This window comes from Glycine max, chromosome 5 (assembly GCF_000004515.6).
Source record: "Glycine max cultivar Williams 82 chromosome 5, Glycine_max_v4.0, whole genome shotgun sequence".
Classification (NCBI taxonomy): domain Eukaryota; kingdom Viridiplantae; phylum Streptophyta; class Magnoliopsida; order Fabales; family Fabaceae; genus Glycine; species Glycine max.
The window spans coordinates 24,556,833-24,569,621 of NC_038241.2; the positions used below are offsets into that span (position 1 = coordinate 24,556,833).

At 35.8% G+C, this 12,789-nt stretch overlaps 1 protein-coding gene across 1 annotated transcript; it reads right to left on the reverse strand.

The window, feature by feature from the left end:
• Positions 1-9,123: 9,123 nt before the first annotated feature.
• On the reverse strand, positions 9,124-11,029 carry LOC106798831 (uncharacterized). The gene is made up of 5 exons (XM_014776006.1): positions 10,856-11,029; positions 10,655-10,749; positions 9,855-9,936; positions 9,360-9,480; positions 9,124-9,155 (listed from the first exon to the last, which is right to left on the reverse strand). Exons 1-5 carry the CDS (start codon positions 11,027-11,029, stop codon positions 9,124-9,126), a joined length of 504 nt encoding a protein of 167 aa, XP_014631492.1.
• Between the last annotated feature and the right edge of the window lie 1,760 nt (positions 11,030-12,789).

The following is a 12,789-nucleotide window of genomic DNA, read 5'->3' on the forward strand; positions in this document are numbered from 1 at the left end:
TTAAAATTAATTCTAGACTTTTCTCATGGAAAATTAAACATGTAAAAACTTATCTAAAGTTAATTTTGAGTTGGGAGTCAGTTTTCTAACATGAAACCAAATACACATTGATTTAATTGGCTAATGTTGTTATTAAGTTAGAATAAAACCAAACAAATAACAAAAAAATGTTATCTTATTTGTAACACTCCAAGTTTCAAGTACTAAGAATATTCCATAAGTAAGATCCAACACTATAAGAAAAATCGTGATTTTTGATGGAATTTTTCTCATGGAATAATTTTCGTTGGAAAAGTATTAGCTACAGGCATAATTTTTGTGATGGATTATTATTCGTTGGAAATGTTGACCTCACCGACGCAATTTACCAGGAGACAAATATTCCGTCAAAAAATCTTTATTACTCACTACTGCAAAAATGTTGTTCTACATGGGTTATTTGTTACATACGACGTCGGTTATTGACCGTCGTCGTATCAGACATCATAAAAAAGAACGCGTCTATGATGACGGTTTTTAACGATTGTCTTAGAATGTGCGAACATTATAAGACGATCGTGAAGACAACCATCTTAGAATGTATTATTTTTTTAAAAATATATTTTTTGTACTTGGGTAAACTTTGCAAAAATCTCCTGTACAATATATGAAGGAAATGACAAACCTTATAATTAAACAAAGATACTACTACTATGTTTCTATTGATGCTTGTATCTTAGTACTAAAAACAAAGCGTGTTATAACGATTCAAAGGCATAACAAAAACAACTTAACAATAAACCATGAACTACAACAGCCTGAGTGTTTAGAAGATTTCTTATAGAAACCAGCTCTCCCTCAAGATCTGAAATCTCTTTGGATGTATTGCATAAAAGTATTGCAGATATAGTCATGAAGACAATAATACTCATGATTAGAGATAGTGGATATCCTAATTTTCAGGCGACAAATAGATTAAATAACTTATGAAATCTCTCAATTTTTTTTTCTTAAAGAAGAAAAAAAGGACTTATAATTAGGATCCTAAATGATCAAAACTACTCTTTAGCGTGACAATATTCATTAATTACATATTTCGGATAGGTTTGAATTTGGATTATTGGTGAGTATCTTCAAATTAAAGTAACCAAGTTACGGAACTGCGCACGCATTAATTAATTTGAAGAATTGAGGTAAGGCTTATGAAGTACTTTAAAGATGTTATAGGATTCATTTTCCTAAATATGATAACACCATGTTTAGTATGTGAGGTGGTCGACATTTTTTTAATATTAGAATAAATATCCAATTCTAGCTAATATTTTAGAAATTAATTGAAAGATTTCGTGTCTCTAATTTATTTTATGTTTTTTTAATGTACAGAGGTATATATAAAATGTATCTTTTTCCCAGTACCAAGAAATTAAACAGAAGCGTCCAAAACTCGTCTAATTTTAAACAAAATTCTCTTTCATAAAAAAATACACGTGATTAAAAAAAAAACTCGTTAATTTGATGCAGTTTTGATCATTTTATAAGAGCCTATTAACCCGTGGGGTTGATTGTTTAATTATTTTCCCTTTAGGGACTTAACCTGAAACTAGTTAAATAGTGGCCTATCCTAGAGTCTCCTATCTTATGTTCCCCATTTTTCTTCTTCTTCCAAAAGTACCACCGTCCCGTCCTACTTATTTTTTCCGACATCTGAGTCACTATCACCACTACACTCTCAAGTTTGTGTTATCTCTTTGGTTTAAGTAGCAACTTAGTTGATCCAACAACATCCCAATTATTAAAGCAAGATTGGGGCCTAGATATTGGTTGATTAAATCCAGAATAGACATGTTCACAATTCCTCGCCAAAATTATAATAAAATTGACACCTTCAGAATTTATTATTTTAAATAAAATATCCTACAAATATGTGGTTAATTTAAGTGATACATACTTTATTCTTTTACAGTGTGTTTGATTTAAGAAAGAAAGTGGACAAAAAGAAAGAGAAGGAAAAAAACTTAAGAGATATCATAAATTGTTTGATAAAGCAGATAATGGAAAAAAAGATGATTAAAACTTTGTTTTCCAATGAATTTAAATTATTTCAAAATGTTTTATTGTTTCACTTATTATGTTAGCCTAGTCAGAATATATCTATTCTTAGTTGTAAGTGATTTTTAATCTAGATAAGCCTATACATATATCCTCTATTGATACAAAGTTACAAACATATGCATATATCATTATGCATGAATGATTGGTCATGATACTAGCAATATCAAAGAAGCAGTGATCAATTTACCTCCCAAGTTGACCTAGAAGAACAATTATACGAACAGCAAAGTTCTCCTCTACACATGAGTCGAGTAAATTCAAAAACTGAGGAACAAGTTTCTCTTAGGCCTCTTATAAGTAAATATTATAAGAGGAGAGCCAAGACTTAAGATTCATTAATAGGACTGAATTGTTTTAGTTGTTATTTATGGTAGTTATTTCAAGCAGTTGTTATTTTAATTAGGTGTGTGTATTTTTAGGACCATACGTAACTGTCTTAAGCAGTTATTGCAAAATAAATTCTGGAGTAACAACAGGGGAGGTTAGGCAGTTTTTGAGTGGGTTTTCAGGAAGGGAGAAACCAGGATCTCGAACATCTTGGGGGAAACCTATGTATTAACTAGTCTACTCAGTTTCCTGTGTAATTTGTAATTTCTGTTCTATTTCTTTGAATAAAATTCAGTCCTTATTCCCTTACCAGTTGGTATCTATCAACTGGTATCAAAGCAACAAGTTCCTGGAGACAAATTCATGGTGTCAACACGCAGCATGAAGGCTAGAATGGAGGCATTGGAGAGGGGGTTTGAAGGCTTGCTGGCGATGCGTGAAACAATAGAGAAGAGCGTTGAACAGTTAAGGGAAGTGCAGGCCGCAGTGCAAGAAATTCGTGCAAGACAGGAAGAAGAGAGCAGCGAACACAGCGACACAATTCCTCAAGGTGAAACACACGGAAGTCACAATGGAGGACGACACAAAGTGGATAGATGGAGGAAGTTAGAGATGCGTATGGCTGGACAACCAGAGTAGAGAGGTATTTTGATTTGAAGGGGATGTATGGAGAGGAAAAGTTGCAGGCGGTTATGGTAGCAATGGAAGGGAAAGCGCTAACTCGGTATCAATGGTGGGAGTTTTCTGCACACCATCCAAATTGGGAGGATTTTTGGACAGCGGTTATTAGGCGTTTCCAACCTACCATGGTTGACAGTCCTTTTGAATTGTTGCTGAGTCTCAAACAAATAGGCTCAGTGGAAGAATATGTAGAAGCAAGCTTCATGATGATGAATCAAGTTGATTCAAGAAGTTTTGATAGTGACAAAGATGTTGAGAAAAAGCCCAAAGAATGATTTCAAGATTAAATCAAGAACAAATTCAAGAATCAAGAGAAGTTTGATTTCAAGATTCAAGAAAAGATGAATTCAAGTTTCAAGAGAAGAAATCAAGAAGACTTCACAAGGGAAGTATTGAAAAGATTTTTTTAAAAAAACAACATAGCACAGTTTTGTTTTTCAAAACAGTTTTTCTCAAAATTTTCTAAGTTACCAGAGTTTTTACTCTCTGGTAATCGATTACCAGTTTCCTGTAATCGATTACCAGTGGCAAAGTTTGATTTCAAAAGCTTTTAGCTGAATTTACAATGTTCCAATTGATTTCAAAATGGTGTAATTGATTACAAGATATTGGTAATCGATTACTAGTGCATCTGAACATTGGAATTCAAATTCAACTGTGAAGAGTCACATCCTTTCATAAAAAGTTTTGTGTAATCGATTACAAAGATTTGGTAATCGATTACCAGTGACAAATTTTGAACAAAAATCAAAAGATGTAACTCTTCCAATGATTTTCAGGTTTTTCTAAAGGTTATAATTCTTCCAATGGTTTTCTTGACCAGACTTGAAGAGTCAATAAAAGAAATACCTTGATTTACATTAAAAAGAGAACTTACAATACTTACAACCTTTACAAACAACTTTTCCACATATTCTTTTACAAACTTTGAATCTCTTTGAATTTCTTCTTCTTCTTCTTCTTCTTCCTTTGCAAAAAGCTTTCTAAAGTTTTCTGGTTTTCCAAACCTTGAAAACAAAAGTGTGCTATTCATATTTTTCATTCCCTTCTCCTTTTGCCAAAAAGAATTCGCCAAGGACTAACTGCCTGAATTCTTTTTGTGTCTCTCTTCTCCCTTTTCCAAAAGAACAAAGGACTAACCGCCTGAATTCTTTTGTGTCTCCCTTCTCCCTTGTCAAAGAATTCAAAACGACACAGTCTGAGAATTCTTTTGATTCTTCCCTTTCCCATAAACAAAAGATTTCAAAGGACTAACCACCTGAAAATTCTTTTGTTTCCCCCTTCACAAAGTTTCGAAGGACTAACCACTTGAGAACTTTGTCTTAACACATTGGAGGGTATATCCTTTGTGGTATAAGTAGAGGGTACATCTACTTGGGTTGTTGTAACTGAGAACAAGAAAGGGTACGTCTCTTGTGGATCAGTTCTAGTGGAGGGTACATCCACTAGGCTATTCAAAGAGAACAAGGGAGGATACATCCCTTGTGGATCTTTGCTTGTAAAAGTTTTTACAAGGTTGAAAAGAAATCTCAAGGACCGCAAGTCGCTTGGGGACTGGATGTAGGCACGGGTTGTTGCCGAACCAGTGTAAAACTCTTGTGTTTGTCTTCTTCTTCCCTACACTCTTTAATTTCCACTGTTCACTTTAATTATCGCTTTTACTTTTGGTTAAGTTTCTAATTCTGTTCTTTACTTTCTTAACATTATAGTAAAAGCCTAATTGAATCTAGTAACATTAAGAAGGATAGATTTTTAATTAGTCAAGGTACATTAATAATTAATTCAACCGCCCCTTCTTAATTATTCCGAGGCCACTTGATCCAACAAAATACAGAGAGAAGTTTGAACTCTATGCTGGTCCGTTAAAGAGTGCAAAACCAACGTGCTTGAGAGGGATTTTTTTGAAAGGACTAAAGGAAATAATTAGGGCAGAGTTAAAGCTCCATCCAACACAAAGTTTGTCTGATTTAATGGATTATGCACAAGAAAGTTAACAGATGTGAAGTTACAAGAGAGGTCTAGGAAGGGATTGTGTTTTCGGTGTGATGAAAAGTTTGGTCCAGGCCATGTCTGTGCCAACAAACAGTTACAAGTTTTAGTGTTGATCGAAGAGGATGACGAAGTGGGTACAACAGGGGATACTAATGCAATTGAGGAAGAGGGGGAGCCAAAAGACCTCCAGTTATCTATGTGCAGTATTGCTGGCCTTTCATCAAAGAAAACAATTAAGTTGTGGGGTAAGATTGGGAAGGAACAAGTCATGGTACTTATTGATTGTGAAGCATCTCATAATTTTATTTCAGCCACGTTTGTGAAACAATAGGAGTTAGATATGAATGCCACCTCCATCTATATTGTGGAGGTGGGTGACAGGAGAAAGCTAGATTGTGAAGGGATATGTTCCGAATTGACATGGAGATGCAGGGTCTAAAAATTCAACAAGATTTTGATGTCTTTGATCTTGGAGGAGTGGTGTTGGGAATGGAATGGTTGGCTAGTTTGGGAGAAGTAAGAGCAAATTTTCATGAATTAACTCTTAAAATTCCAGTTGCAAACGGATACCACACATTGAAGGGAGACTCAGCTTTAACTAGGGCTGTAGCCTCTTTAAAATCTATCCTAAAGACTCTAAGTGATCAAGATCAAGGATTCCTGGTGAAGTACTGTCACTTGCAAGGGGAAGGTAGAGAGTCAGCAATTTATCCTGCTTGGACAGAGTCGATTTTGGAAGAGTATGAATCAGTCTTTCAAGAGCCGAAAGGATTACCACCCCCTAGAAGGCAAGATCATGAGATTCGGTTGAAAGAAGGGTCTAATATTCCCAACATCATACCGTATAGGTACCCACATTACCAGCAAAATGAAATTTAAAGGTTAGTAGATGATATGCTTAACTCTGGTATAATCAGAACTCGTGTTAGTCCTTATTCTAGTCCTATAATTTTGGTGAAGAAAAAAGATGGTGGATGACATTTTTGTGTAGATTATAGGGCTCTTAACAAGATTACTATACCAGATAAGTTTCCTATTCCTATTATAGATGCACTGCTTGATGAATTGGGAGGAGTGGTGGTTTTTCAAAGTTGGATTTACGATTCGGTTACCATCAGATTAGGATGCGTGAGGAGGACATTCATAAAACAACTTTCCGGACTCATGAAGGGCATTATGAGTTTGTTGTCATGCCATTTGGACTCACCAATGCACCTTCCACCTTTCAATCTCTTATGAACGAGGTGCTAAAGCCATATTTGAGGAAATTTGTCCTTGTTTTCTTTGACAATATTTTGGTTTACAGCAAAGGTGAGGATGACCATAAGGAGCATTTACGGGCTGTTTTGGCATTGTTGAAGGAGAACTAGTTGTTTGCTAATAAGAAAAAAAATGTACTTTTAGCCAAACTCAATTGGAATATTTGGGTCATATCATTTCTGCAGAAGGCGTGGCAACAGACCCCCGAAAAATTGATGCTATGTTGGACTGGCCTATACCCAAGGATGTTAAGGCTCTGAGGGGATTTTTGGGGTTGATGGGTTACTATAGAAGGTTTGTTAAGGACTATGGTAAGATAGCCCGACCTTTGACTCAATTGTTGAAGAAAAATAAGTTTCAGTGGAATGAGGAAGCACAAGCTGCCTTGGAAAACTTAAAGCAATTGGTGGCTGAATTGCCTATTCTGACAGTCCTTGATTTTTCCAAAACATTTACTATAGAAACTGATGCATCCAACAAAGGGCTAGGAGCAGTTCTAATGCAGGAGGGCAGACCTGTGGCTTTTCTCAGACAAACTTTATCTGATAGGGTGCAAACTAAGTCAGTATATGAGAGGGAATTAATGGCAATTGTGATGGCTGTCCAAAAATGGAGGCACTACTTGTTGGGAAGGCACTTCATAATTTTAACTGATCAGAAGAGCCTCAAATTCCTCACTGAACAACGAGTAATGGGCGAAGAATATTTCAGGTGGACCTCTAAACTCATGGGTTTAGATTTTGAGATACAATATAGACCAGGAAAGGAAAACGGGGTGGCTGATGCTCTCTCTAGAAAGATGACATTTTCAGCTTTGTCTTAAGTCCACTTTGAGCAAATAAAAGATTGGGAAACTGAAATTCACCATGATCCTAAGCTCCAAGGAATCATTCATGATCTGATACAAGATATTAATTCCCATCCGGGCTATAAATTTCAGAACTAGAAACTGTTTTATAAAGGACAGTTAGTGCTTCCCAAAGTTTCTTCTCGGATTCCATTGTTGTTATAGGAATTTCACAATTCAGTTGTGGGGGGACATTCAGGTTTCTTTTAAACCTATAAACGAATTTCAGAAGTTGTTTATTGGGAGGGAATGCGGAAAGACATCCAGCAACATGTAGCTACATGTGAGGTATGCCAAATGAATAAATATCAAGCTCTTTCTCCAGCAGGACTTCTTCAACCATTGCCTATACGAACTCAAGTCTGGGCTGATATATCCATGGACTTCATTGAAGGGCTACCCAAGGCTCACGGAAAAAATGTCATCTTAGTAGTGGTTGATAGATTGACTAAATACGCTCATTTCCTTGCACTTAGCCATCCCTTTACTGCAAAAGAGGTTGCTAAAGTTTTTATCAAAGAGATAGTTAAATTGAACGGGTTCCCTTCTTCAATTGTATCGGATCGTGACAAAATTTTTCTCAGCCACTTTTGGTCAGAATTGTTCAAATTGGCCGGCATTAGACTCAAATGTAGCTCTGCTTACCATCCCCAAACAGATGGCCAAACCGAGGTGGTCAATCATTGCTTGGAGACTTATTTGCGGTGCCTCACAGGGACTAAACCTCAACAATGGCCTAAGTGGTTAAGTTGGGCTAAGTTTTGGTTTAACACCAACTACAACAACTCTCTGAAATTGACTCCTTTCAAAGCCTTGTATGGTTGTGACCCACCCCATCTTTTGAAAGGAGCCACTATTCCATCAACTGTGGAAGAGGTAAACGTGATGACTAATGACAGGGACCAAATGTTACATGATCTCAAAGGAAATTTGGCCAAGGCACAAAATCAAATGAAGAAGTATGCTGACCGATCTAGGCATTCAATACCATTAAATGTTGGCGATTGGATGTATCTCAAGTTACAGCCATATAGGCTAAGGTCATTGGCTAGGAAGACAAATGAGAAGCTTAGTCCATGTTTTTATGGTCCTTCCCAAATCACAAAATAGATTGGGGCAGTTGCTTTTGAGTTAGCCCTTTCACCAGAGAGTAAGATCCACCCGGTATTCCATGTTTCTTTACTCAAGAAGGCTCTCTCCCCTTCAGCGAATCCTCAACCTTTACCACCTATGTTATCAGAGGAGTTGGAGTTGCAGGTAACACCGACTGCTGTAAAAGTTATGCGTAACACTGCTGCATGGATTGTCGAGGTTCTTATTCAATGGACTGACCTCCTAGACTTTGAAGCCACTTGGGAACCAGTAGACACCATCATGCACCAATTTCCTTCTTTTCACCTTGAGGACAAGGTGACTCTTTTTTTGGGGGGGGGGGGGGGGGAGTATTGTTAGGCCTCTTATAAGTAAATATTATAAGAAGAGAGCCAAGACTTAAGATTTATTAATAGGACTGAATTGTTTCAGTTGTTGTTTATGGTAGTTATTTCAACCAGTTGTTATTTTAATTAGGTGTGTGTGTTTTTAGGACCATACGTAACTGCCTTAAGCAGTTATTGCAGAATAAATTTTGGAGTAACAGCAGGGGGGGTTAGGCAGTTTTTGAGTGGGTTTTCAGGAAGGGAGAGACCAGGCTCTCAAACATCTTGGGGGAAACCTATGTATTAACTAGTCTAATCACTTTCCTATGTAATTTGTAATTTCTGCTCTATTTTTTGAATAAAATTCAATCCTTATTCCCTTACCAGTTAGTATCTATCAGTTTCATATCAGCTCAGTGTCAGCTTTGTATTAGGAAAAGGAAACATGCAATCAGGTTTGATTATGATGACACATCTAATCTAATTCCTTATAATTACAATGTGGCACTAGCCATCACTAAGATAATGATCAGTGGTAACTGGATTATACAAGAGTAACTCTAAAATTTTATGTCAGCATATAACATTCTAAGGGTTATTTGGTAGTAGTGCTCTACGAACTTGACATATCACCAGACCAGAATGAGGAAACAAATGTCCCCATACATAAAGGCATCCCCCATTCATCCTTTTATACATGAAATATACGGAGACTAAAAAACTAAAAGGAGAAGTAAAATAACCTGCTTCAAGATCCAGCATCTGAATAAGCATGAATGTGATGTTAACACCAGCAAAAACAAATGGATATTCCCACACTGATCGATCTCCTTCCTGCTTCCGTAAAAGGTCTTGAAAGGATTTCTACAAAATGAAAAGTTCAAGCTTTATGATTAAGATAAATGAAATGTCTGATATATAATATTCCTTAAACAAAATTGGCAACCATTCATAACAAATGAAATCTTTAGTCTATGTTTATTCAACACCAAGAAAGTAAAAATATACAAGGAAACCAGGGATAAGAGCATGAAAAGGAGGACACAAGAATTTTAATATGGCAAAGATAAAGCAAAAGAACAAATTATGAAACTGAATTTCTCTCAGGGTAAAGGTTATGGCTTCAAAAGTAGAATCCTTTTGTAGCATGTGGCTGGAAATTTAGTTATTGACTATGAAATAAGATAAAATCAATCATCTGGATTCAATGATTTTACCAACAGAATTATTAACTATACCTCCATGTCCTTCTGTTGAAACCATTTCCCTTTTAGCATGAACTCGTGATCCAATAAATCACTTTTTGGATCATATTTAGCTCTGCATGCCAATAACGGATACAATCATAACGTAATAGCATATAATAGTTTATGTTAAATTTGAAACAAAAATACTGCAAAAAAAATTAATGAACCATGCAAATAACAAAACTCAATGCCAGTTCATCTTATGACATAGTTGAAGAAAGATGACCTCAAGAATGTAGCTATTTTGTGAAGGGCTTATATATCACATATAACTGTACAATTAGAAATATGTCAAGGTAATAAGCTTCACCTGATATCCTCAAAATTAGAAGGATGTGCCTTTTCATTGTGGCACTTGAAAAGATTTTTAATTACACTTACATGATATCTCCATTTCCCTTCTTACTCTTTTTTTTGGGCAATGTCTAGTGATGTCGAGATTCAGATACATGCTCTACGGATCTCATTTTCAGAATACACAAAACAATAGTTATAGTAATTGTAGGTATAAATTTTTTAAAAAAAAAACTATTTCCATATATTTGTGTAGAAAAGGAAGAAATTTGCAGAACAAATTTGTCGTGGCTATCAGTATTTACAGTATAGGTACCCTGAGAAGGATTAAAGACTTACATGATACTCACATTATAGAAAAGTAAGACTTTTAAGAATCTAACACCAAGAACCAAAACCAAAACCAAACATTCCCCCCCCCCCCCTAAAATTAGGACAAAATTAAAACTTTTTACAAGAAATCAAAGAAAAATGACTGACCCAAAATCCATTTTAACATAGCAGCCTCTGTGTGCTTCAAACCCATCGCAAAATCCGCCTTTGCTGCCTCGAGCGATCGTTTCTTCTCCTCAGACGTCAACATCCCATTCATCTACACAAACAGTGGCAATGAAAACATTAATAAAATAAGTACAAAAAAACCACCTTTTTATTTTAAATTTTAGGGAAACCCTAAAAGAGAGAAAAAGAACAATTACCTGAGAAATTTGATCCTTGTGACGTCGAACATCAGAGACCCACCCTTCGTGCTGCATTCGAAGGTGGTCTTCGAGAAACTTGTGGCGGCTCGCGAAGGAGTGAAGCTGGTTCTGCTGGTTGCGCACCATCTGAACCATAGCAAAGGAGTAAATGCCATGAAGATGATGCACCATGTGCTGACTCGCAAAGGAGTGAAGCTGCGTTCCAAAGAAAAGACATCGTTGGAGGGTTCTGCTTAGGGTTCCTTTGCTGGCTACGCGTGGACTCATACATACATACATACATATATATATATATATATATATATATATATATATATATATATATATATATATATATATAAGGCTTTTTAAATTCAATTGAGATAACAACAGTGTTTTAATAAAACCCGTCGTAATTTTTATGACCAACACACATTCTAAGGCAGTTTTCAATAACCGTCTTAGAATGTGTATGATACAAGGCTTTTTTAGTAAGATAATTACAAAAATGCCATTGGTTTATTTTCTATGGCGTTTCCAAAAGAACCGTTGTAGAATGCCTGTCGTACAAACACTCATTTCTAGTAGTGACTGAGGAAATATTACCTATGGATTTGGTTCTATCGCAAATTACCAATGGAATTTTCAACAGAATATGGATTCATCGGAAATGTAAATTAACCAAAAACAAATAGAAGCAACTCTAGCGCCATTTCAATCACTCAAATTTCTCTCTTAGACTTGACTCACACCTCACTCACTCTTCATCATGGTACTCCGCCACGGTTGGAGGCCCATCGCGCCTAGTTTGTTGTCGCGCCTACACCACCGTCGTGTCTAGGAGTCCTCTGTCACAACCACGTAGCTTCGCCGTCGCACAAGCCATCGGGAAGTTGCTGTAGTGGACGTGCAAACGCTGGTTCATTCCTTTTATTGTTTGATTTTTAAATTTATTTGTTCATAGTACTTGGTCTGATGATGCTTAATGCTGTTGTGGCTGCATTTGTTTCTTTCTCCTTGTGTTCAATGATGCATGAGCTGTTTCTTTCTCCCTGTTTCTAGAGCGCATGCATGCTCACTTACAAACCTATATTCTGAGGCTATTGTTTGTTGATTGGAGTAAATCATTGCTATAAATTATTTGGAGTAAATTGTTTGTTTAAATATTTCCTCAATTATGGACAAGTCATCGTTGTTGGGCTATATTTCTGTTAGTTGCATAAACAACTTACAGAATTCAGTCATTCTTCGTAATTTAGCTTTATATATACTAGGAAATTTGAGGTCTAACAAGATTGAATCTTATGATGATTTTTCTTTTCTGAACATGGGAAAAAGTATAATTACATCATTGACTGAGCAGACCGCCTACTTTTTCAATCATACTGTGAGAATGTCAACATATTGGTATTGTGTATATACCTTAATGTTGAACGTTTAGGTGACCTTCGTAATTTTTTTGATTGATCACCAACCCAATCTGTCCTCATTTGATGCCAGGCTAACTAAGCTGCATGAGAAAATTAATATAGGTGAAATTATTCCACAAAGAGGCACACAAGTGGAATTCATTTGATGCTGGAAAGTTGATTACCAAAAGAGTCTCATAGCAATCAATATAAAAGGAAAAAAATATATTAATATATTTTGTATTTCCTGAGAGGCTTCAGGGGACTGAAAAGCATTAACATCATATATTTTCTATAAAATGTTTGTTTCAATCTGCCTAAGTTAATTTGTAAGTTTGCAATTGTGGTTGTGTGTCATATTGAATAAAGTGTAGCAACTAACATAACCATATGCCAAACTATGTAGCTCGATTAGTTTTTACATTTTCTACCTTTTCCTACTTGGAAACCACAGCAGGTATGACTACGCATTTTGTCTCATAACTTACCTAGGAAGCAATGATAAAAAAAATATAGGATTCTAACATATCAGTGAATAAATTT